The sequence below is a fragment of the Neoarius graeffei genome, chromosome 24 (assembly GCF_027579695.1).
Source record: "Neoarius graeffei isolate fNeoGra1 chromosome 24, fNeoGra1.pri, whole genome shotgun sequence".
In the NCBI taxonomy this organism is placed as follows: domain Eukaryota; kingdom Metazoa; phylum Chordata; class Actinopteri; order Siluriformes; family Ariidae; genus Neoarius; species Neoarius graeffei.
This window is the reverse complement of record NC_083592.1, coordinates 12757466-12782944: the sequence shown is the minus strand read 5'-3', so window position 1 is coordinate 12782944 and position 25479 is coordinate 12757466. Positions and strand designations below refer to the sequence as shown.

Below are 25479 nucleotides of genomic sequence, written 5' to 3'. Positions count from 1 at the left end.
CACGAATCGATCTATCGATCTAATTTTGCTGTCAATGCATTCCTTTATGTATAATGTATCCATCACCAAAGTATTATACATTAAAACAACCTATAAATATGTCTTTATAGGTCAAATAAATGTGTGCAATACATTCATTTCAAGTTACACATCACAAAGTTTCCAGCTGATTTACTCCAAACTTAATTTTCTCTTCAGAAGATGATGATACTCAACATTTCCGAACATTGAAACAAATAAGAAGTTGGAGTTTTGAAATATTTTGTCGCTGATCCTGTGTATAATTTACATTCACACAGCTTTGTCCACGGCGGCACGGTGGTTAGCGCTGTCGCCTCACAGCAAGAAGGTCTGGGTTCGAGCCCCGTGGCCGGCGAGGGCCTTTCTGTGTGGAGTTTGCATGTTGTCCGCGTGGGTTTCCTCCGGGTGCTCCGGTTTCCCCCACAGTCCAAAGACATGCAGGTTAGGTTAACTGGTGACTCTAAATTGACCGTAGGTGTGAATGGTTGTCTGTGTCTATGTGTCAGCCCTGTGATGACCTGGCGACTTATCCAGGGTGTACCCCGCCTTTTGCCCGTAGTCAGCTGGGATAGGCTCCAGCTTGCCTGCAACCCTGTAGAACAGGATAAAGCGGCTAGAGATAATGAGATGAGCTTTGTCCACCATTTTGTCATAGTTTTTAAAAAGGAAGCCATGCTGGCTCAATCCCAAAGTCTAAATGATCATTGAATAAATTTCACTTATGTTGATAAAACGATGCCCTTAAAATGGCATCAGAGATTTAAAAGTCAACATGGATGCGTTCACATGAGTATCGTATTGTACACGATCCAGAAAACACAACTCAGTAGCCATTTTTATTACCATAGTCATGAAAGTTTACTTCCTGTGTGACGCTACTTTAGTCAAAAAGCCAGAACACAGCACTTGAACTGAAAATGAGAAACAGTCATTAACACCAAAGTGTTTGGACGCACTTTAGGTAGCATTTTACAGCACACTGATATTACGTGTGTAAGTTAACATCAAATAAAAATCGACCAAATGATGCTAACTATGTGGCCTTTTTCATATAATATAGGCTATATTGCATTTTATAAGCCAGTTGGATATGCATTTTTTTTCCATACATTCATCTCGAAATCATTAAACGATCATTTGTGGTGAATCTCTGAAGAAGTCGAAATGAAACCGTAGACAAAAAACAAAGTGCAACGTTTTCCATACATGCTACACAATGCTGCGTTTAGTGCCGCGAATGAGCAACTAGCACAAGAAATGAAAATCGACAGTGTCTCGGCAACATCCTTAAGCACATACCGTACAATACAGCTGTCCATTGAAAGGTGAACAAATAATAAAAAAAAAAAACAAAGACGACAAACATAAAATGATAAGTACAACATGGAAGCAGGTACTACAGTTGATAAATCGGCGCTAGCAAAAAAAAAAAATAATAATAAAATAATACAACACCAAGTGTTTATGCACAGTTGAATCAATTTTCTAACCTCCAATCGTACAGTGATTACACAACGTCCACTAGGAGGTTTTACACACACTCTTCTCCCAGCTAACTAGCATACAGAGCGCCCTACCATAGGAGGACACTACCAATAATAATAATAATAATAATAATAACAACATTAATTATTATCGCAGGTTTATGTATATGTGTGTGCAAGAGTGTGTGTGTGTGTTTTTGTTCAGAATTTCCTGTACACCATTTTGATCATAGCATTACCTGTACATTTCGTGCCATAACGTGGATTAAACATCTTTTATAAGGGTACAAGAATAAAAGACAGAAGGAGAGAGAGAAGGGGGAAAGAGGAACAGAAAGAGAAATTTTACTGGATCTGGCAGGCAGATGAAGATGTGGCTTGGCAGCACATGCAGGTTGGATTCACTGATTTTGGAGGGATGAGGTCCAGGTCTTCGTCATCGGGGATCTCATCCAACCTGTATCCATCCTTCAGAAGCTGGATGTTCAGGTCCTGGTTTATTTGCTTTGGAGGAAAGCAGACGCTACTAAATGGTACGTCTTACTTTCTCATTCTTCTTAACTTGTTTCAACCACATTAAACGTAAGTATAAGTGGATAAAAGCATTCAAAATGTACATCATAAATACAACCCCAATTTCAAAAAAGTTGGGACGCTGTGTGAACTGTAAATAAAAACTGAATGCGATGATTCGCAAATCATGGAAACCCTATATTTCATTGAAAATGGTACAAAAACAACATATCAAATGTTGAAACTGAGAAATTTTATTTGTTTTTTGAAAAATATATGCTCGTTCTGAATTTGATGTCAGCAACACGTTTCAAAAAAGTTGGGACAGGGCCAACAAAAGACTGAAAAAGTTGTGTAATGTGAAAAAAAAAATTAGGTTAATTGGCAACAGGTCAGTAACATGACTGGGTATAAAAAGAGCATCCCAGAGAGGCAGAGTCTCTCAGAAGTAAAGATGGGGAGGGGTTCACCACTCTGTGAAAGACTGGATGGACAAACAGTGCAACAATTTAAGAATAACGTTCCTCAATTTAAAATTGCAAAGAATTTGGGGATCACATCATCTATGGTCCATAATATCATTAAAAGAGTCAGAGAATCTGGAGAAATCTCTGTATGCAAGGGACAAGGCTGAAAACTGACATTGGATGCCTGCGATCTTCAGGCCCTCAGGTGACACTGCATTAAAAGCAGACACGTGTCTGTAGAGGAAATCACTGTATGGGCTCAGGAACACTTCAGAAAACCATCGTCTGTGAAAACAGTTCATTACTGCATCCGCAAATGCAAGTTAAAACCAGATATAAACAATATCCAGAAACACCGCCACCTTCTCTGGGCCTGAGCTCTTTTACGATGGACTGAGGCAAAGTGGAAAATTGTCCTGAGGTCTGATGAATCAAAAGTAGAAATTCTTTTTAGAATTCATGGTCACCATGTCCTCCAGGCTAAAGAGGAGAGGGACCATCCGGTTTGTTATCAGTGCACAGTGCACATGACATGGGTAGCTTGTACATCTGGGAAGGCATCATTAATGCTGAATGATATATACACGTTTCAGAGCAATATGCTGCCATCCAGACAAAATCTTCTTCAGGGAAGGCCTTCCTTCTTTCAGCAAGACAATGCCAAACCGCTTTCTGCACATATTAAAACTGCATGGCTCCGTATTAAAAGAGTCTGAGTGCTAAACTGGCCTGCCTGCAGTCCAGACCTGTCTCCCAGTTAAAACATTTGGCGCATTATGAAGCGCAAAATTTGACAAAGGAGACCCCGAACTGTTAAGCAACTGAAATTGTATATCAGGCAAGAATGGGACAACATTTCATCTTCAGAACTACAGCAAATGGTCTTGTCAGTTCCCAAACATTTACAGAGTGTTATTAAAAGTAGAGGTGATGCAACACAATGGTAAGCATGCCCCGTCCCAACTTTTCTGAAACGTGTTGCTGATATCAAATTCAAAATGAGCATATACACTACCGTTCAAAAGTTTGGGGTCACTTTGAAATTTCTTTATTTTTGAAAGAAAAGTACTGTTCTTTTCAATGAAGATCACTTTAAACTAATCAGAAATGCACTCTATACATTGCTAATGTGGTAAATGACTATTCTAGCTGCAAATGTCTGGTTTTTGGTGCAATATCTCCATAGGTGTATAGAGGCCCATTTCCAGCAACTCTCACTCCAGTGTTCTAATGGTACAATGTGTTTGCTCATTGCCTCAGAAGGCTAATGGATGATTAGAAAACCCTTGTACAATCATGTTAGCACAGCTGAAAACAGTTTAGCTCTTTAGAGAAGCTATAAAACTGACCTTCCTTTGAGCAGATTGAGTTTCTGGAGCATCACATTTGTGGGGTCGATTAAATGCTCAAAATGGCCAGAAAAATGTCTCGACTATATTTTCTATTCATTTTACAACTTATGGTGGTAAATAAAAGTGTGACTTTTCATGGAAAACACAAAATTGTCTGGGTGACCCCAAACTTTTGAACGGTAGTGTATTTTTCAAAAAACAATAAAATTTCTCAGTTTCAACATTTGATATGTTTTCTTTGTACTATTTTCTATGAAATATACAGTTTCCATGATTTGCAAATCATCTTATTCTGTTTTTATTTACAGTTTATATAGCGTCCCAACTTTTTTTGGAATTGGGGTTGTCACAGAAGGCTACAATTGGCAAATTTTTGTGGTGTAAAAGGCGTAAACCACTTCAGGGTGTTCTGTAAATGATTTTTATCCATAGTGGTGTCAAATAACTCGTTGTACAAACTAATTTACTGCAGCACAAACTGCTGAAAAAGTGAATGCTGGCTAAAACAGAAAGGTGTCAGTATTCACTTTTTCAGCAGTTTGTGCTACATGAGCTCTTCTGTGGGATTGGACCATATGGGCTAGCCTTCATGCCCAATGTGAATCAATGAGCCTTCGACACTCATGACTATGTCGCCGGTTCACCGGTTGTCCTTTGGATCCTTGGACCACTTTTGTTCGGTACTAACTACCGCATGCCAGGAACACCCTGCAAGATGTGCCATTTTGGAGATGCTCAGACCCAGTCATCTCGCCATCGCAATTGGTCAAAGTTGCTCAGATCCTTACGCTCGCCCATTTTTCCTGCTTCCAACACATCAACTTCAAGAACTGACTGTTCTCTTGCTGCCGAATATATCCCACCCCTTGACAGGTGCCAGTGTAATGAGATCAGTGTTATTCACTTCACCTGTCAGGGGTCATAATGTTATGGCTGATCTCTTTATAACTGTTTATTATGAACAACATTTAGCTTGGGAAATAGGAAAAATAGGAAAACACATTAAAAACGTCTACTTCTCCACCAAAAGTGTCATTAAATGCTCTGAATGTGGCCTTTCACAGGAAAGAAGGAGTTACAGCTAACTTAGACATTGTTCGTTGTTATCAGAATCTACAGATTTTGTTGTGATGTTGACTTTACCCTTACTGAAGTATGGAAACGTTTCAAAGGTTTTCTCAGATTTTTCAACTGAAATTCACGCTCAAATCAAGAATTTTTATAGTTGTTCTTTCGCGTTAGATGAGAAAACATGACACAGTTCAACTTTTCTTGACGCGTCGCTGTGTGTTTGGAGGACAACTGGGGTGTCCCGCGATTAATATTTAACAATTATTCACCGATATTCACTGAGCCTGAGACGGACGGATGATTGTTTTAGTATAAATACACAGGTGATTATTTTTTAAAAAATTAAATAGCGTATTTAAAAAATCATTTATTTCAAACCCTAAAAGCGGCATGCCAATGTACCGTAATAACAGTGCGGCGCAGACTTGTGTCACTTATCTATGCCGCGTCACATAAAATACCTTGTATTGAAATCAATAAAATATATCACAATTCCACCTTACCTTTGAATATTTTTAGACCAAACTTCGTAGCATCGTTAGTGCTTTGAGTTTAGGAACAGTATTTTCTTTCATAATTTGTAATCCTTCCTCACTTATGCTGAAGCGTTTGGCCACCATTTTGCCGAGTCGCTCGAGGTGATTATCGAGGAATAGTCAGAATTTCTCGACCAATCAGTGTGCGTGATTTTCTATAGTCACCTGCGCATTTATATTAAAGGAACAGTCCACCGTACTTCCATAATGAAATATGTTCTTCTCTGAATTGAGACGAGCTGATCCGTACCTCTCTGAGCTTTGCGTGACCTCCCAGTCAGTCAGAAGCGCTGTTACTCCTGTTAGCAATGTAGCTAGGCTCAGCATGGCCAATGGTATTTTTTGGGGCTGTAGTTAGATGCGACCAAACTCTTCCGCGTTTTTCCTGTTTACATAGGTTTATATGACCAGTGATATGAAACAAGTTCAGTTACACAAATTGAAACGTAGCGATTTTCTATGCTATGGAAAGTCCGCACTATAATGACAGGCGTACCTGTGAAGTGAAGGTATCAATGCGCTGTCGAAGCGCGCAGAAGGTGTTAGTACGCCTGTCATTATAGTGCGGACTTTCCATAGCATAGAAAATCGCCACGTTTCAATTTGTGTAACTGAACTTTGTTTCATGTCACTGGTCATATAAACCTATGTAAACAGGAAAAACGTGGAAGAGTTTGGTCGCATCTAACTACAGCCCCAAAAAATACCATTGGCCATGCTGAGCCTAGCTACATTGCTAACAGGAGTAACAGCGCGTCTGACTGACTGGGAGGTCGCACAAAGCTCGGAGAGGTACGGATCAGCTCGTCTCAATTCAGAGAAGAACATATTTCATTATGGAAGTACGGTGGACTGTTCCTTTAATAATGATTAACCCTAGAAATGTAAAGTACATGTATCCAAGGGACTGAGAGATCTCACCTCAGCCGAGGAGTATCCTGATGAGGAGTATCTGGACACGTCAAAGTCATCATCGCTGGGGAAAAAAAACACAGAGTAAGGGGGGAGGGAGAGAGTCAACTAAAATGACTCAGGACACTTGACAGGTCGCTGTAAAGGAAGATATGTGATTGATGTACCTGTCTGTGTCTAAAGCAACTAACGGTTTCTCATCTGGGCTTTGGTCTAAGGAGGAGTAACCTTTGTTGGGAACCACCAGCCTAGAAAGAGAGAGAGAGACAGAGAGAGAGAGACAGTTAGCTCTGGTTGCTGATTGCTGATAACTAAAATATAAATATATTACAGTATGACTGTATCCTGTGTTAATCCTCGCTAGAAAAGCGTTGTCGTGCAATATTGGGAAAATAAAATTAATATCAATATCATAAGTGCCGGGGCGGCACGGTGGTGTAGTGGTTAGCGCTGTCGCCTCACAGCAAGAAGGTCCTGGGTTCGAGCCCCGGGGCCAGCGAGGGCCTTTCTGTGTGGAGTTTGCATGTTCTCCCCGTGTCTGCGTGGGTTTCCTCCGGGTGCTCCGGTTTCCCCCACAGTCCAAAGACATGCAGGTTAGGTTAACTGGTGACTCTAAATTGACCGTAGGTGTGAGTGTGAATGGTTGTCTGTGTCTATGTGTCAGCCCTGTGATGACCTGGCGACTTGTCCAGGGTGTACCCCGCCTTTCGCCCGTAGTCAGCTGGGATAGGCTCCAGCTTGCCTGCGACCCTGTAGAAGGATAAAGCAGCTAGAGATAATGAGATGAGATCACAAGTGCCCTCTGATTACCTCCAAATGCTCACTGCAAATATTTGATTCTTTCAGCTCATTTCCCAAATCAGGAATAGATGCAGAAAGACTTATTTTAAAGCCGGATCAAGAAACAAATGATGACTGTGAAGGCATCAAATTGTCTGACGTTCTCAGTTGTATTGTAACTTTAGTTTAAATTGAAAGAAAGCCACCAGGACGCTTGTGTCTATCTGTTGCTTCATGCTCAGCCTCATCCACCTCTACTTCCTAGTCAAGTAGGATGTTGTGCAACTTGCGATAATTGTTTTAGAAAAAGTTCTTGGTGACAGTGATGCTTAAATTATATTACACCAATTATATGGGACATACTTTGGAAAAACTCATTTTTCTGTGCTTGTGTGTATCAGTGTTGTAATCAAGTCGCTAAACCTCGAGTCCGAGTCCAGACTTGAGCCCCCAGTGTACAAATCCAAGTCAAGTCTAAGGCCCTGTCCACACGGCAACGGATTCAGGTGAATCTGATAAAACTGTTTATCGTTTCGGCCTGGCGTCCACACGGCACCGGCGTTTTGGGTACCCCAAAACTAAATCTTTTGAGAACGGGTTCCAGAGTGAAAAAATCTGGCAACGGCGCCGTTGCGAAGTCGTCTGGATGAGTGGAACGGATTTGTTTATGATGACGTCACAACCACATGACTGTCAGTGCTTCATGCCGGGTAGAAGTGTAACGAACTCGATGCGAGTTGTCAACAAATCCTATAACTTGGCTCATGAAATGCGCTTACAAAATATTTTCACTGTGAATATTTATTGTGTAATGGTGCAGAGAGAGAGAGAGAGAGAGAGAGAGAGAAAATAGCCCTTAGGGCAGAGTTTTTAGTCCAAACACTGCGGAAGCAGTACCAAACCGCGCACCGCCCGTGCGCTTTCCAAAAACAAAAACAATCCCGCCAGCAAAAATAGGAAAAAAAAAAAGGAGTGATCTCACCTCTTCAGATGTTGGTTTAAGTCCGACAATACATTCCTCAAAAACGGCGTAGAAGAACAAAGTAATCCATCAACGTGTAGCATTCAATTTATTCCGGACCATTAAAGAATTCTGGAGGATATCAGAATGTTGGCGTACCGGCTTCCATCTACCCCCATTCATTCCTCTTTCTGCGTCTTTCGTTTTACGCTACTGATTAATAATCAAAACTTTATGTGGCTGATGCTACAGAAGAAGGGGTTTATGCGCATGCGTCCTACTTCTTCTATTGTTCTGGTGTCTCCGATGGGACCGTCTTACAGCGCATGTAGAGGTGTGGCATGTGTATTGCATCGTTTTCAGCAAGTGTTGCGTTGCCATATGTACCTGAAATTTTACTGATCCGTTGCCCATGTGGACGCGATATTTAAAAAAAAAAATCTCGTTGCCGTTGTCATGTGGATGTAGCCTAAGTCATTAAAGAAAATTTCAGGTCGAGTCCACTATTGATCCGAGTCAAGTCCGAGAACAAGACTCCAATGGGACCATTTGACGGTGGCTGTTGCTGCGTTTATGTGAAAGCGTCTCTGCTACTGTGTTGGACTAACGTTACTGCTCAACTGCCCCATTTTAGTTAATAGGCTACAGATAAAAAGCTCGTTCATCGCTCAGCAAGCCCCGCCCACTATCAACAGGCAAATAACATGAGAGAGGGTTAACACTAGCTAGTTCATCACTCAGCAAGCAAGTCCTGCCTACGATCAACAGAGCAATGAACATAGCATGCCACTTCCTTCTCTGGGTGGAGTCTTGCCAAATGACGATTGAAGTTCAAGGTTGTCCCCGTCGTCTCCTCGATAGTTCTTCTACATATGGAACACATAGCAGTGCATTTTTTTCCACTGCACGAGAAGTCTGTATAAGCAAAGCGGACAGTCCTGGGACGTTCTCTCCAGGCATTTTAGCGCCGTTAACGTTAGTTTGTTCCTGAACATGACGTATAAACACGTGAATGTGCATTCTCTTGCACGAAATTAGTATAAAAAAAAAATCCAAGTCCCCGTCTCCAATTTACAAGTCCAAATGCAGTAGTCCGAGTCATCAGTGCTCAAGTCCAAGTCAAGTCACGAGTCCTTAAAATTAGGGCACGAGTCCTGGACTCGAGTACTACAAGTCTGGTGCGTATACATTTGGGTATCCTGAGTGCCTATAAACTCACACACTCTGAAATAAGACACCCAGTCAATTTCTTTTGGGCTCCTATTTCAGAAAACATGAGCTTCAAATAGCTGTTCGGATTCGGCTCTTCTTTCTATGTCACAAGTGGAGCTCAGTAGAATGACCCCGCTCCCTCATCTAAGTATGTCCACTCATGGCTTGAGAACTGCCTTTGAGAATTAATATTCATGAGCAAAGTGCTACCTGATTGGCCAGTGGAACAGGTGGGTGGGGTGAACAACGGAACAGGTGGGTGGGTGGCTGATTATCATTTAAAGGAACAGACAGGCAAATTAGCTGTTTTGTACAGGGCTGTTTAGATAGGATGAGAAGGGAGCTGTGGTGCTTTATCCTTGTGCTATTTTGACCAAAGCGTGTCACAGACATTTCATTAAGACCTCAGGGAACTCTGTCAACTTGTGGAAAGGGGTATAATACGTCACCTTGAATACAAATACATCTGGGTGTTTAAGCTAGAATTAAAATCTTCCATATTTTCACTGGTTACTGTGATTGAACAATTCAAATTGTGTTTCACCAGGAATTTGGCCCTGACTGACAGATACTGTACCCCTTTTCCACCAAAGCAGTTCCAGGGCTGGTTCGGGGCCAGTGCTTAGTTTGGAACCGGGTTTTCTGTTTCCACTGACAAAGAACTGGCTCTGGGGCCAGAAAAACCGGTTCCAGGCTAGCACCAACTCTTTGCTGGGCCAGAGGAAAGAACCGCTTACGTCAGCGGGGGGGCGGAGTTGTTAAGACCAACAACAATCGCAAGACCGCGAAAGGTCGCCATTTTTAAGCGACGAGAAGCAGCAGTTGTACAAACGCGAAGTCATCCATTATTGTTGTTGTTGCTGCTTCTTCTTCTCCGTGTTGTTGTTGCTTCGATATTCGCGCCAAGGTTTATGCCAACGCAGCGACGTAACTGACGTATACAGCGACGTAATGACGTGGCTTCCCTTAGCACCACAAGCTATGGAAAAGCAAACTGGTTCTCAGCTGGCTCGCAAGTTGAACGAGTTGTGAACCAGCACCAGCACTGGCTCCGAACCAGCCCTGGAACTGATTTGGTGGAAAAGGGGTAAGAGAGAGAAAGAGAGAGAGATTCAGACTATCCAGTTTCCACCTCCTCATCATCACTTTCACCTGTTCCCTTTTAAAAACTTCTAATTTTACTCCATTCCCTGTATGTAGTCGTCTACCTGGCATTCTGAAGTGTATTTTTTTTCTTGAACTCAGTGTAGCCTGGCCTGATTGTACATCATTATAACCTTTGGTCTGTATCCAGGAATCTGTTTTTTTCCCTCCAGCTGTCCTGCATCTCATCTACTTCCTACTTCACTGAGTCATTTCATGCCACAGTAACAGGCTGTGATGTTGGAAATGGCATCGCGGTTCGTTTCTACATCAAGAAATCACAGAAAAATAAATAAATTCCTGCCCTGACCGTGTTCTGGCCATGACGTTGTTCTTCTTGGGCTGCTGATTGACAGGACTTCCTGCTGTGCCGTTCTTCAGAGAACCCTTCCTGGCCAACTCCCGCTGTTTTTCTACAAGGAAAAAAAAAAAAACATAGCGAAATGGTCAAGCACTTCACTAGTTCAGCTAATCGCTATTTAAAGCAGGCTTGTTCAAACAGAATGTGGCCTATTTACATGTTTAATGGTTTGTGAGGATGCCAGTTCCACTTCATTAGCCACAATAAGTTCTTTGGTTAGGGAAGCTGCAAGAATGTTTGCTAAAATTGATTCAAGGGCCTCAGTCTTCGACTTACCCTTTTCAAAACAAGATATATTGGGTTGTTTTGCTTTTTTAACCTTGACATATATTATCACACCATGAATATCGTCCCAATAACTGTAAAACCACAAAACCGTCCATCCTGAAAAGTCTCCCGTGTCAGAAAGTAAAGTACAAAGTCCTGACAATGAAGACTCCGTCCATATACACTCACTGGCCACTTTATTACCCTTATGAAAATCTACCATGGTTTACTATGGTTTTACCATGGTTTTTATGTAGTAACCATGATTCTACCATGGTATCTCATGGTTATTCTAAGTACTATGAACCAATCATAGTATTACTATGGTTCATCCATGGCAGTAACCATGGTTCTACTATGGTATTTCATGGTGATTCTAAGTACTATGAACCAACCATAGTATTACTATGGTTCATCCATGGTAGTAACCATGGTTCTACTATGGTATTTCATGGTGATTCTAAGTACTATGAACCAACCATAGCATTACTGTGGTTTATCCATAGTACTGCAGTAGCTGTGATAGCATCATAGTTGTATGTGTAATAGGTCATAGTAACTACGAAATTAGTTTAAAAAGGGATAGTATGGTTTTTAAAAGGATGCACTAACTGTAGTACTACCATGCTTTCGTCCAACAGTCAATGCTGTAGAGAAGGATCTCGATTAACAGCCCAGATACATTAACATTTACTTAGAACCTAAAAATTTAAGTGAACATTGAGGTAAAATGCACCATGGTTTTCATGGTTACCCAAAAAACCATGGAAACCATGAATAACTATAAACCATGGTAAAACCATGGTTAGTTTTCATAGTAAAACCATGGTTAATTTTCGTAAGGGTAGGAACACCCATCCATAGACCTGCTGTTTTATGTAGTTATCTAATCAGCCAATCCCTTGACAGCAGCACAACGCAGATCCAAATCAAGAGCTTCACTTCAAACATCCGAATGGGAAAAACTGTGATCTCAAAGTGTGACTTTCTTTCACCGTGGTATGGGTGTTGGTTTGAGCCAGACGGACTGGTTTGAGTATTTCAGAAACTGCTGATCTCCTGGGGTTTTCACACACAACAGTCTCTACACGGAATGGTGCGACAAACAAAAAACACTGAGTGAGTGAGTGAGTGAGCGACAGTTCTGCACTGTAAAAAAGAATAGTTGAGAATACTTGAAATTTCAAGGCAACAGTCTGCATTAATAATTTTATGTTTTGCCAACGATGTGCCCATGATAATCCAAACTATGATAACACTGTTATCTTTATTAAGAATTCTTAATTAAGTCAATTTTCAATTCCTCATTCTGCCAACATAGATTTCTCTTTTTGCTGAACAGTGGCATTCACAGTAGTACAAAAAGGCAATTGAGATTATCACAATTTTTGGGGGGGCTTTTTTCACCTTTATTTGGATAGGACAGTGTAGAGACAGGAAATGACCTCAGGTCGGAATCAAACCCAGGCCCCCGGATTTATAGTATGGCGCCTTATCCACCTGAGCCACGACAACATGAACTTCAACCGGAGAGAGAACCACATTGCCCAGTCCTTGCATTTGGGAGAGGAAACCACGTGTCTTGGTCATTCAGAGCATGTGCTGAATAAACACCTGTGACAATTATGTATTTTCAATTCAGATTATTCACTATTGTATATTTACACATCATTGAGGTGCACCCTATCAGTTTGATGTGGATTTTTCTTGATGTGGATAATTCTAAAAAATAGAATTATGCTTTGTTCAAGTAATTCCATATTCACAATTGAATGGACAAGAAAATATGAATAATTATTAACGAACAGAAAAATCCACATCAAACTGATAGGGTGCACCTCAATGATGTGTAAATATGCAATAGTGAATAATCTGAATTGAAAATACATAATTGCCACAGGTGTTTATTCAGCACATGCTCTTAATGACCAAGACACGGGGTTTCCTCTCCCAGATGCAAGGGCTGGGCAATGTGGTTCTCTCTCCAGTTGAAGATCATGTTGTCGTGGCTCAGGTGGATAAGGCGCCATACCATAAGTCCGGGGACCCGGGTTCGATTCCGACCTGAGATCATTTCCCGATCACTCTCCGTCTCTCTCTCCTGCTCATTTCCTGTCTCTACACTGTCCTATCCAAATAAAGGTAAAAAAAGCCCCCCCAAAAATTGTGAGAACCTCAATTGCCTTTTTGTACTACTGTGAATGCCACTGTTCAGCAAAAAGAGAAATCTATGTTGGCAGAATGAGGAATTGAAAATTGACTTAATTAAGAATTCTTAATAAAGATAACAGTGTTATCATAGTTTGGATTATCATGGGCATACATCGTTGGCAAAACATAAAATTCTTAATGCAGACTGTTGCCTTGAAATTTCAAGTATTCTCGACTATTCTTTTTTTACAGTGTGTGGATGGAAACAAACGCCTCGTTGATAAGACAGCTCAGAGGAAAATGGTCAGATTGATTCGAGCCTTTTTTGCCAGGAAGGGTATAGCAACTCACAGCAACTCTTTACAACCGTCGTGAGCAGAAAAGCATCTCAGCATGCAACAGAAAACAGAAGACCACACTGGGTTCCACTCCTGCACCCAAGAACAGGGATCTTATAGAATCAAGAACAAGTTTCTATTAAAGTTGCTGTTGAGTGTATATGCTGTGGGATATTATGTTAAAGTATGATTTCGGGTTTTGTTATCAAGAATTAAATCTCTGTAACTCACTGACAGAAAGTGAATTTTATGTCGCGGGTTTGCATGCGACAAAAGGCCAAAGTGTAGCTGTTGTTCCAATCTCCGAGAGTGTGTACCTATTTTCCTCTGCAGTGGTGATGGTTTGTAGTTGAGGGTGGCCGGCTCACTCTCTCTCGTATCCGAGTCTCCCTCAGAGGCAGTGGAGGACGCTGGATCCTGAAGTGACGGAGCAGGAGAATTAATGATGAATCTATCAGTCATCATCCAAAACTTGAAAAAAGAAAAGTTTTAACAGTGTGCATCCATGAGCTAAATCTGTTTCTCATGAGCAGAATCCAAAAATGTATATTCTTACTGTGTAGCGACATTAACATTAACACAAATGAGTAAACACAAAGAGAACCATACAAACAAGGTAAAGGTTAGTTGATAAGAGACGTGTCTTCAGAGCATACAGTCATGTGAAAAAGAAAGTACACCTTCTTCCAGTTACATGGTTTTACCAATCAAGACATAACCAAAAAAAAAATCATCTGATTCTTACCAGGTCCTAAAATTATGCAAATCTAATCTCAGGTGTAAAGTAACACACAGCAGATTCCACCATGTCATTATTTATTTAACAAAAATTAAGTGAAAATGCAGAATCCATGTGTGAAAAGGTAAGTACACCCCATGATTCAATAGCTTGTAGAACCACCTTTTGTAGCAATAACTTGAAGCAATCGTTTTCTGTATGATTTTATCAGTCTCTCACATCATTGTGGAGGAATTTTGGCCCATTCTTCTTTACAACATTGCTTCAGTTCATTCATGTTTGAGGGCATTTGTTTATGCACAGCTCTCTTAAGGTCCTGCCACAGCATTTCAATTGGGTTGAGGTCTGGACTTTGACTTGGCCTTTCCAACACCTTGATTCTTTTCTTTTTCAGCCATTCTGCTGTAGTTTTGCTGGTGTGCTTGGGATCACTGTCCTGTTGCATGACCCAATTGCAGCCAAGCTTTAGCTGTTGGACAGATGGCCTCACATTTGCCTCTAGAATACTTTGGTCTACAGAGGAGTTCATGGTTGATTCAATGACTGCAAGGTGCCCAGGCCCTGTGGCTGCAAAACAAGCCCAAATCATCACCCCTCCACAACCATGCTTGATGGTTAGTATGAGGTGTTTGTGCCGATATGCTGTGTTTAGTTTTCGCCAAACATGGCGCTGTGCATTATGGCCAAACATTTCCACTTTGGTCTCATCGGTCCAAAGGACATTGTTCCAGAAGACTTGTGGCTTATTCGGATGCATCTTTGCAAACCTAAGCTGTGCTGCCATGTTCTTTTTAGATAGAAGAGGCTTTCTTCTGGCAACCCTTCCAAACAATTATTTGCGCAGTCTTTTTCTAATTGTACTGTCATGAACTTTAACATTTAATATGCTACCTGTGGCCTGTAGAGTCTTAGGCTATGTTTACATTAGACCGTATCTGTCTCGTTTTCTTCGCGGATGCACTGTCCGTTTATATTAAACCGCCTGGAAACGCCGGGAAACGGGAATCCGCCAGCGTCCACGTATTCAATCCAGATCGTGTCAGCTCCGGTGCTGTGTAAACATTGAGAATACGCGGATACGCTGTGCTGAGCTCTAGCTGGCGTCTCATTGGACAACGTCACTGTGACATCCACCTTCCTGATTCGCTGGCGTTGGTCATGTGACGCGACTGCTGAAAAATGGCGCGGACTTCCGCCTTGTATCACCTTTCATTAAAGAGTATAAAAGTATGAAAATACTGCAAATACTGATGCAAATACTGCCCATTGTGTAGTTATGATTGTCTTTAGGCTTGCCATCCTTCCACTTGCAAGTGGTAAGTGATGTGCGCTGGGATCTCACACACACAGCGGCTCAGTCCCGAATCACAGCTTGTTCACTCCACTCGCGCGCTCTGTGAGCTGCGCAGGGCCGGAGTGCGCACCCTCCAGACGGCACTCGCTGTTCAGGGCGGAGTGATTTGGAGCGCAGGATGCCTGCGGAGCCGAGCGTATCCGTGTATTGGTATTGCTGTGTGCACGCAAATCGTTTTAAAAACGTTAATCTGATGATCCGCTGATACGGTCTAATGTAAACATGGGCTTAGATGTAGTTTTTCTCTGAGCATTGCACAGTCTGACCTTGGAGTAAATTTGCTGGGACGTCCACTCCTGGGAAGATTGGCAACTGTCTTGAATGTTTTCCACTTCTGAATAATCTTTCTCACAGTAGAATGATGGATACCAAATAGTTTGGAAATGGCCTTATAACCCTTCCCAGACTGATGTGCAGCAACAATTGCTTCTCTAAGATCATTGCTGATGTCTTTCCTCCTTGGCATTACCGTATGTTTACATACACCTGAGTGCTCCAGACCAGCAAACTGCCAAAACTTCTGCTTTTTAAGAGGTGGCCACACTTGCTGATGATCAATTAATCAAATTCATTTGATCAGCAACACCTGACCGCTAATTGCCTTCATAATTTCTATGAAAGCAGTAAGGGTGTATTTAATTTTTCACACGCTGCTACTGCATTTTTGGCTTACTTTGTGTTAAATAAATAATGACAGGGTGAATATGTCATGTGGTATTGGTCATCTGAGGTTGTATTTGCCTAATTTTAAGGACCAGATGATTTTTTATGTCCTGACACTTAAAACCTAGACTTGAAAGAGGGTGTACTTTCTTTTTCACATGACTGTATGTTATTTTTTTACGCACTCTTTATTCCCTTTATGTGTAGTGTGCCCCCATCAAAGTCCCTGTGAATGGGCTGTTACTATAGAAACAATAATGTAGGCCTATTAGAACAAGAGCACTAATATAAACCTGCGATTTGAAAATGAATCACCACCTTCTGATCAGGATCGAGAATTCAACAGTGCTATGGTGTAACAAAAAAATACATCACAATCCTTTTACTGAATACTAAACCAAACAAAAAATACTTATCTTTATGTCATCTGTCCTTTCGAGTAATTTGTACTCCGATTGGATACTGTGTGCTAAAGCTACCTGCTTTTAGTTTCTCGTTTATTGTGAAGACTAAATATTCTACAACCCCAATTCAAAAAAAGTTGGGACACTGTGTAAAATGTAAATAAAAACAGAATACAGTGATTTGTAAATCTCATAAACCCATTTTTTTCCCCACTGTAAAACAGACAACACATTTAAACTGAGACATTTTACTATTTCATGAAAAATATTAGCTCATTTTGAATTTGATGGCAGCAACATGTCTCAAAAAAGTCGGGACGGGGGCAACAAAAGGCTGGAAAAGTAAGTGGTACTCAAAAGAAACAACTCAAGGAACATTTTGCAACAGATCAGTAGCATGATTGGGTATAAAAAGAGCATCTTAGAGAGGCGGAGTCTCTCAGAAGTAAAGATGAGCGGTTCACCGATGAGGTTCACCGATCTGCGAAAAACTGCGTCTACAAATTATGGAACAATTTCAGAATAATGTTCCTCAACGTAAAATTGCAAAGACTTTGAATGTCTCATCATCATCTACAGGACATAATCTAATCAAAAGATTCCGAGAATCTAGAGAAATCTCTGTGCGCAAAGAATAAGGCTGAAAATCAAGACTGGATGCCTGTGATCTTCGGGCCCTCAGGGTGGCACTGCATTAAAAGCAGGCATGATTCTGTGATGGAAATCACTGCATGGGCTCAGGAACACTTCCAGAAATCATTGTCTGTGAACAAAGTTCCCTGTGCCATTCACAAATGCAGGTTCAAGCTCCATCATGCAAAAAAGAAGCCATATGTGAACATGATCCAGATATGGCGCCGTCTTTTCTGGACCAAAGCTCGTTTAAAATGGACTGAGGCAAAGTGGAAAACTGTTCTGTGGTCAGACGAATCGAAATTTGAAATTCTTTCATGGAAACCATGAACGCTGCATCCTCTGGACTAAAGAGGAGAGGGACCATCCGGCTTGTTATCAGTGCTCAGTTCAAAAGCCAGCATCTGTGATGGTATGGAGGTGCATTAGTGTCTATGGCATGGGCAACTTGCACATCTGGAACAGCACCATCAATGCTGAAAAGTATATACAGGTTTTAGAGCAACATATGTGCCTATCTAGACGATGTCTTTTTCCAGGAAGGCCTTGCATATTTCAGCAAGACAATGCTAAACCGCATACTGCATCTATTACAACAGCATGGCTTCATAGTACAACCCCGATTCCAAAAACGTCGGGACAAAATACAAATTGTAAATAAAAACAGAATGCAATGATGTGGAAGTTTCAAAATTCCATATTTTATTCAGAATAGAACATAGATGACATATCAAATGTTTAAACTGAGAAAATGTATCATTTAAAGAGAAAAATTAGGTGATTTTAAATCTCATAACAACAACACATCTCAAAAAAGTTGGGACAAGGCCATGTTTACCACTGTGAGACATCCCCTTTTCTCTTTACAACAGTCTGTAAACGTCTGGGGACTGAGGAGACAAGTTGCTCAAGTTTAGGGATAGGAATGTTAACCCATGCTTGTCTAATGTAGGATTCTAGTTGCTCAACTGTCTTAGGTCTTTTTTGTCGTATCTTCCGTTTTATGATGTGCCAAATGTTTTCTATGGGTGAAAGATCTGGACTGCAGGCTGGCCAGTTCAGTACCCGGACCCTTCTTCTACGCAGCCATGATGCTGTAATTGATGCAGTATGTGGTTTGGCATTGTCATGTTGGAAAATGCAAGGTCTTCCCTGAAAGAGATGTCATCTGGATGGGAGCATATGTTGCTCTAGAACCTGGATATACCTTTCAGCATTGATGGTGTCTTTCCAGATGTGTAAGCTGCCCATGCCACACGCACTAATGCAACCCCATACCATCAGAGATGCAAGCTTCTGAACTGAGCGCTGATAACAACTTGGGTCGTCCTTCTCCTCTTTAGTCCGAATGACACGGCGTCCCTGATTTCCATAAAGAACTTCAAATTTTGATTCGTCTGACCACAGAACAGTTTTCCACTTTGCCAAAGTCCATTCTAAATGAACCTTGGCCCAGAGAAGACGTCTGCGCTTCTGGATCACATTTAGATACGGCTTCTTCTTTGAACTATAGAGTTTTAGCTGGGAATGGCAGATGGCACGGTGAATTGTGTTCACAGATAATGTTCTCTGGAAATATTCCTGAGCCCATTTTGTGATTTCCAATACAGAAGCATGCCTGTATGTGATGCAGTGCCGTCTAAGGGCCCGAAGATCATGGGCACCCAGTATGGTTTTCCGGCCTTGACCCTTACGCACAGAGATTCTTCCAGATCTCTGAATCTTTTGATGATATTATGCACTGTAGATGATAATATGTTCAAACTCTTTGCAATTTTACACTGTCGAACTCCTTTCTGATATTGCTCCACTATTTGTCAGCGCAGAATTAGGGGGATTGGTGATCCTCTTCCCATCTTTACTTCTGAGAGCCGCTGCCACTCCAAGATGCTCTTTTATACCCAGTCATGTTAATGACCTATTGCCAATTGACCTAATGAGTTGCAATTTGGTCCTCCAGCTGTTCCTTTTTTGTACCTTTAACTTTTCCAGCCTCTTATTGCCCCTGTCCCAACTTTTTTGAGATGTGTTGCTGTCATGAAATTTCAAATGAGCCAATATTTGGCATGAAATTTCAAAATGTCTCACTTTCGACATTTGATATGTTGTCTATATTCTGTTGTGAATACAATATCAGTTTTTGAGATTTGTAAATTATTGCATTCCGTTTTTATTTACAATTTGTACTTTGTCCCAACTTTTTTGGAATCGGGGTTGTAGAAGAGTACAAGTGCTGAACTGGCCTGCCTGCAGTCCAGACCTTCCACCAATTGTAAACATTTAGCACATCATGAAACGAAAATTACGACAAAGAAGACCCAGGACTGTTGAGCAGCTAGAATCCTATATCAGGACAACATTCCACTCCCAAACTCCAGCAACTGGTCTCCTCAGTTCCCAAACTTTTACAGACTGTTGTTAAAAGAAGAGGGGATGCTACACAGTGGTAAACATGGCCCTGGCCCAACTTTTTTGAGACATGTTCCTGCCACCAAATACAAAATTACCTTACTTTTTCTTAAAATGGTACCTTTTCTCAGTTTAAACATTTGATATGTTTTCTATGTTCTATTGTGAAAAAAATAAATGGGTTTATGAGATTTGCAAATCATTCCATTCTGTTTTTATTTACATTTTGCACACCATCCCAACTTTTTTGGAATTGGCCTTGTACTTCTTGCACGACTGTACTTCATACACACCCTTTCAATCACTGCTGATGACGTGAAAAGCAAATGAAAAGCAATCCCAGAGGGGGCGTGTCACTATTTGTAATCACCTGACTGTCACTGATAGCGTCATGAACAGTACAGTCTACAGTCTGGGCTAGAAAGAAATCAGCCCCAGCCTCACTTCTTTATACTATTCGTTTCTTATTACCGTTGGAGATGCTCTTGCATTTGGTTACACAAAAGACCAAAACAATCTGCCTTAAGAGGTTTATGAACAGCAAATAATCTCATGTGGATGGCAAAAATTAAATGAAACGGATGAATGGATCTTGATATCTTTTGAAATTTTGAAAGGAAAATGGGGTGGGGGTGGGGACATGCCGCCATATAAAAACGTGAAAATATCGAGCTAGTCTTGTAAACAAAGACAAATTGTTTCGTTTTATTTGTTCTGCTGTTGGGGAAGTTTTTTGCTGGTAATGAAGTACAGTCCAAATACACAAAAATAAAAAGACGTACTGAATTGAAATAACACTATGACCATGTCATCAGATACTGCTGGTCAGTAACTGCATCTGATTTAGTGTTTTCCACATCCTGATGTGATCTGACCATCCTCAGATTATCCTTATTTCCCATCTCCAAAACCCATGGTTAATTTATCAGACAGGTAATTTATATCAAAAGGTCCTTCAAAAGCCTATTTGTTTTGACCTCTAGTTTTATGTTCCTTGGTAATTAGAGCCATTAATAAATGAACATTAAAAGAACCAAGAGATCCGAAGACTGAACTGACTGATCCTTTGGATACTGAAGTCTATCATTCCCAGAACCATGTGCATTCAGAGCCATGGGCTGCTTGTTTAGATAAACTCATGCAAGCTAACAGCGGGCAACCCAGACTCATTTTCGGATGTTACTGAGATAATTAGACAGAATCCATCATGTTCAATTCCCTCGGTCATCAGCTTTGGGAAAACTATCCAGAAGCTGCTGTAGACATAACATCCTCCATCCAAGGAAAGCTGCTCATTGAGCTGTAATCAGGGCTCTGTTAATGGCCACAAGCTTCCGTGCTGCATGCTTTCAATTTCAGAATCAGCGATTTCTGCTCAGCTGTGTCTCCCCTGTGGCTCATTCACATGTTAAGAACTGTTACATCTTTAAATAATGTCAGATCATACACAGATGATCAGCTTTTAACTGTAATGATAATGCAGCCTAAAACTAGTGATGTCCTGAATTAGTTTTTGCTTTAACTATGGAGAAGTAGTTTGGAATCGCGTTTATACTATATAGGCAAAAGTATGTGGACGCCTGACCACTCATATGTGGTTCTTCCTCAAACTGTTGCCACAAACTTGGAAGCACACACCTGTCTAGTATGTATGTTGTCACATACATTAAGATTTTCTTTCACTGGAACTAAGAAGCCCAAAGCTGTTCCCTGCGAAGTCATGGTTTGCCAACGTTAGAGTGGAAGAACTTGAGTGTCCTGCAGAGAGCCCTAACCCCATTGAACTTGTCCCCAAGCCTCCTTACACGACATCAGTGCCCAAGCTCTTGTGCTCTTATGCCGGAATGGGCACAAATCTCCGCATCTATTCTCCAAAATCTACTGGAAAGCTTTCTCAGGGGAGTGAAGCAAAGAGGGAACCAAGTCCATTTTAATGCCTATGGGATGTTCGGTGGTCAATGTCCAGATACTTTTGGCCATGTAGTGTATAGATCTTCGTATGGCAGATGATTTTATCCGTGCCACTGAGGCGGGATTCAGATGATACAGTCCAAACAGTTGAGGGTTAATGTCCTTGCAATCATGAGCATACAGCGTTAACTACTGAGCTGCCAACGTCTCACAAATCAACACAGTTGGATTCACAAGAATGTACAAAGCTAATTCAAGACTGTAAGAGCTTATCTTGAGGACACACTGTCATCCAGACCTGGTGTGAGAGGAAGTTTATTCCAGTATACCAAGTCCTGATGTTTCCTTGAGTCATGACTCTTGAGTCATCTGTCCATCTATCTATTATCCGCAGCCTCTTATCCTGTGGGGTCGTGGGCAAGCTGGAGCCTATCTCAGCTGACTATGGGCGAAAAGCGAGGTACATCCTGGACAAGTCACCAAATCATCGCAGGACTGATCCCAAGAGACAAACAACCATTCACACTCACACCAATGGTCAATTTAGAGCCACCAGTTAAGAAGAAGACACCTTTATTTGTCACATGCACACTTCAAGCACAGTGAAATTCATTTAACCCATCTGAAGCAGTGAACACACACACACACACCCAGAGCAGTCTGGAGGGCAGCCACACCAGAGCGCCCGGGGAGCAGTCAGGGGTGAGGTACCTTGCTCAAGGGCATGTCCCACGTCAACCTCATCTCATCTCATCTCATCTCATCTCATCTCATCTCATCTCATCTCATTATCTGTAGCCGCTTTATCCTGTTCTACAGGGTCGCAGGCAAGCTGGAGCCTATCCCAGCAGACTACAGGCGAAAGGCGGGGTACGCCCTGGACAAGTCGCCAGGTCATCACAGGGCTGACACATAGACACAGACAACCATTCACACTCACACTCACACCTACGGTCAATTTAGAGTCACCAGTTAACCTAACCTGCATGTCTTTGGACTGTGGGGGAAACCGGAGCACCTGGAGGAAACCCACGCGGACACGGGAAGAACATGCAAACTCCGCACAGAAAGGCCCTTGCCGGCCACGGGGCTCGAACCCGGACTTTCTTGCTGTGAGGCGACAGCGCTAACCACTACACCACCGTGCCACCCCCACGTCAACCTAACTAGCCTAATCTGTGGGAAAAACCAGAGCACCCGGATGAAACCCATGCAGAGAACATGCAAACTCCATACAGAAAGACCCCCGTCAGCTGCTGGGCTCAAACCCAGAACCTTCTTGCTGTGAGGTGACAGTGCTAACCACTACACCACCCTTTTGAGTCATACCTTAGGATAATTTATGGCTCGAACAGTGCATTATTTTTGGAGGGAGTTTGCAGTTCTGCCTGCGCTTTAAATCTGTTCAACTCCAGGCAGCTAGAAGAAGAACACAGCAGTAAAGTGACAAGATGAAGTCAGGAAGATTGAAGACAAGCAGCATCTCACCCTGGACAGCCAGATGATCAAGCAGAATGGCTACACTGCAGGCCGTGTGTGTGTGTGTGTGTGTGTGTGTGTGTGTGTGTGTGTGTTGCAGACAGTGGTGATACACTCCCAGTCTGGCCTGAATGAGAAGCTGGATGCTGAAGCTCTGAGAAGACGGAAGCATCAGATTTTATGGATGTCGCATCACCGCATCTCCTGATCAGACATCAGATTGAGAATATCAATACGTCATTTCGATCAGACGTACAGCCTAATTAGGCCTACGCATTAATGGGAATTACTGATCAGATGAGAGAGATCATCGGAATCACTGACATCTCCGCCCCGTGCGATTCATTTCCAAACATCGACACGTCGGATTAAATCCTGCGATCGGAATATAATCGGATTACAATCCGATTTCTTTTCCCCACCACCACCACCACGCTGTTACAATCTGCATACATGTCTGCTACATCACAGGAGGATCCGAATATGTGATCTGTGATTATTTGTGACAGTGATGCTTCACTCACCAAGGCCTGCATCTCTGCCTCGGTCGGCACTTGGAATCGGTCGATCTCCTCCATCATTTTGGCTCAGCTGCTCTTCTTAATCAACAAACAAAACACCACAACACACAAACAAACAAACAAACAAACAAACAGAGAGAGAAAGGGAGTGAAGGGAAGCCTCGATCGCGCTGTTCTTTTCTTTAAAGATGAGCTCAGACCCGAGGATGCCCCCGGCTCTCCTTCATCCCAGCGGTCGGTGGATGAAACGGCGGCTGCGTCCCGAATGTCTCCTCGCTCCCTACATAGGGAGTGAAACAACCGGATTCAACACGCTGCCTCGTGCGCAGTGCAGAGGAAGGCATTGAAGATTCGACCCGCCCACTTCCGGCTCCCTCCAGCGGTGTTTCCCCAAAAGGTGGTTCTGCAGATTAAAAACACTCACATACCTGACTTATGCTTCATTTAACAGCATTATGTCATACACACGCAGGCCACTTTATTAGGAACACCCATCCATCCATCCATCCATCCATCCATCCATCCATCTGCTGTCTGATGCAGTTCTCTAATGCAGGGGTTTTCAAAGTGTGGGAGAGTGAGCCCCCCCCTCAGAGAGCAAATAAACAACAGCGCTCCCCCCCCCCCCTTACAATTTTTGTTGTTGCTATACTTAATGTTCCATTCGTATTTAAAAAACATGGTTGTTGTACACATTTTTATTTTTTTTCTTTTACACATTTTAAACATCTGTGCTTTTTTAAAACATCGTTTTACGCATTTTAAACATCTGTGCTTTTTGAAAACATCTTTTTTTTTACACATTTTAAACATCTGTGCTTTTTTAAAACCTCTTTTTTTTACACATTTTAAACATCTGCTTTTTTTAAAACATCTTGTTTTACACATTTTAAACATCTGTGCTTTTTTAAAACCTCTTTTTTACACATTTTAAACATCTGCTTTTTTAAAACATCTTGTTTTACACATTTTAAACATCTGTGCTTTTTTAAAACCTCTTTTTTACACATTTTAAACATCTGCTTTTTTAAAAAACATCTTGTTTTACACATTTTAAACATCTGTGCTTTTTTTAAACATTTTGTTTTACACATTTTAAACATTTGTGCTTTTTAAAACATTTTTTACACATTTTAAACATCTGCTTTTTTAAAACAGCATTTTACGCATTTTAAACATCTGTGCTTTTTGAAAACATCTTTTTTTTACACATTTTAAACATCTGTGCTTTTTTTAAAAAAAAACATCTTGTTTTACACATTTTAAACATCTGTGCTTTTTTAAAACCTCTTTTTTACACATTTTAAACATCTGCTTTTTTAAAACATCTTGTTTTACACATTTGAAACATCTGTGCTTTTTTAAAACCTCTTTTTTACACATTTTAAACATCTGCTTTTTTAAAAAACATCTTGTTTTACACATTTTAAACATCTGCTTTTTTAAAACCTCTTTTTTACACATTTTAAACATCTGCTTTTTTTAAAACCTATTTTTTTTACACATTTTAAACATCTGCTTTTTTAAAACATCTTGTTTTACACATTTTAAACATCTGTGCTTTTTTAAAACCTCTTTTTTTACACATTTTAAACATCTGCTTTTTTAAAAACATCTTGTTTTACACATTTTAAACATCTGCTTTTTTAAAACCTCTTTTTGTACACATTTTAAACATCTGCTTTTTTAAAACATCTTGTTTTACACATTTTAAACATCTGCTTTTTTAAAACCTCTTTTTTACACATTTTAAACATCTGCTTTTTTTAAAACATCTTGTTTTACACATTTTAAACA

General features: G+C 41.2%; 1 protein-coding gene across 1 annotated transcript; it reads right to left on the bottom strand.

Annotated features, from left to right (window-relative positions):
- Window positions 1-884: 884 nt before the first annotated feature.
- fam219ab (family with sequence similarity 219 member Ab) lies at window positions 885-23902 on the bottom strand. The gene is made up of 6 exons (XM_060907606.1): window positions 23686-23902; window positions 13887-13986; window positions 10763-10865; window positions 6524-6604; window positions 6366-6420; window positions 885-2009 (listed from the first exon to the last, which is right to left on the bottom strand). Exons 1-6 carry the CDS (start codon window positions 23740-23742, stop codon window positions 1851-1853), a joined length of 555 nt encoding a protein of 184 aa, XP_060763589.1. The 5' UTR covers window positions 23743-23902; the 3' UTR covers window positions 885-1850.
- Window positions 23903-25479: the final 1577 nt, after the last annotated feature.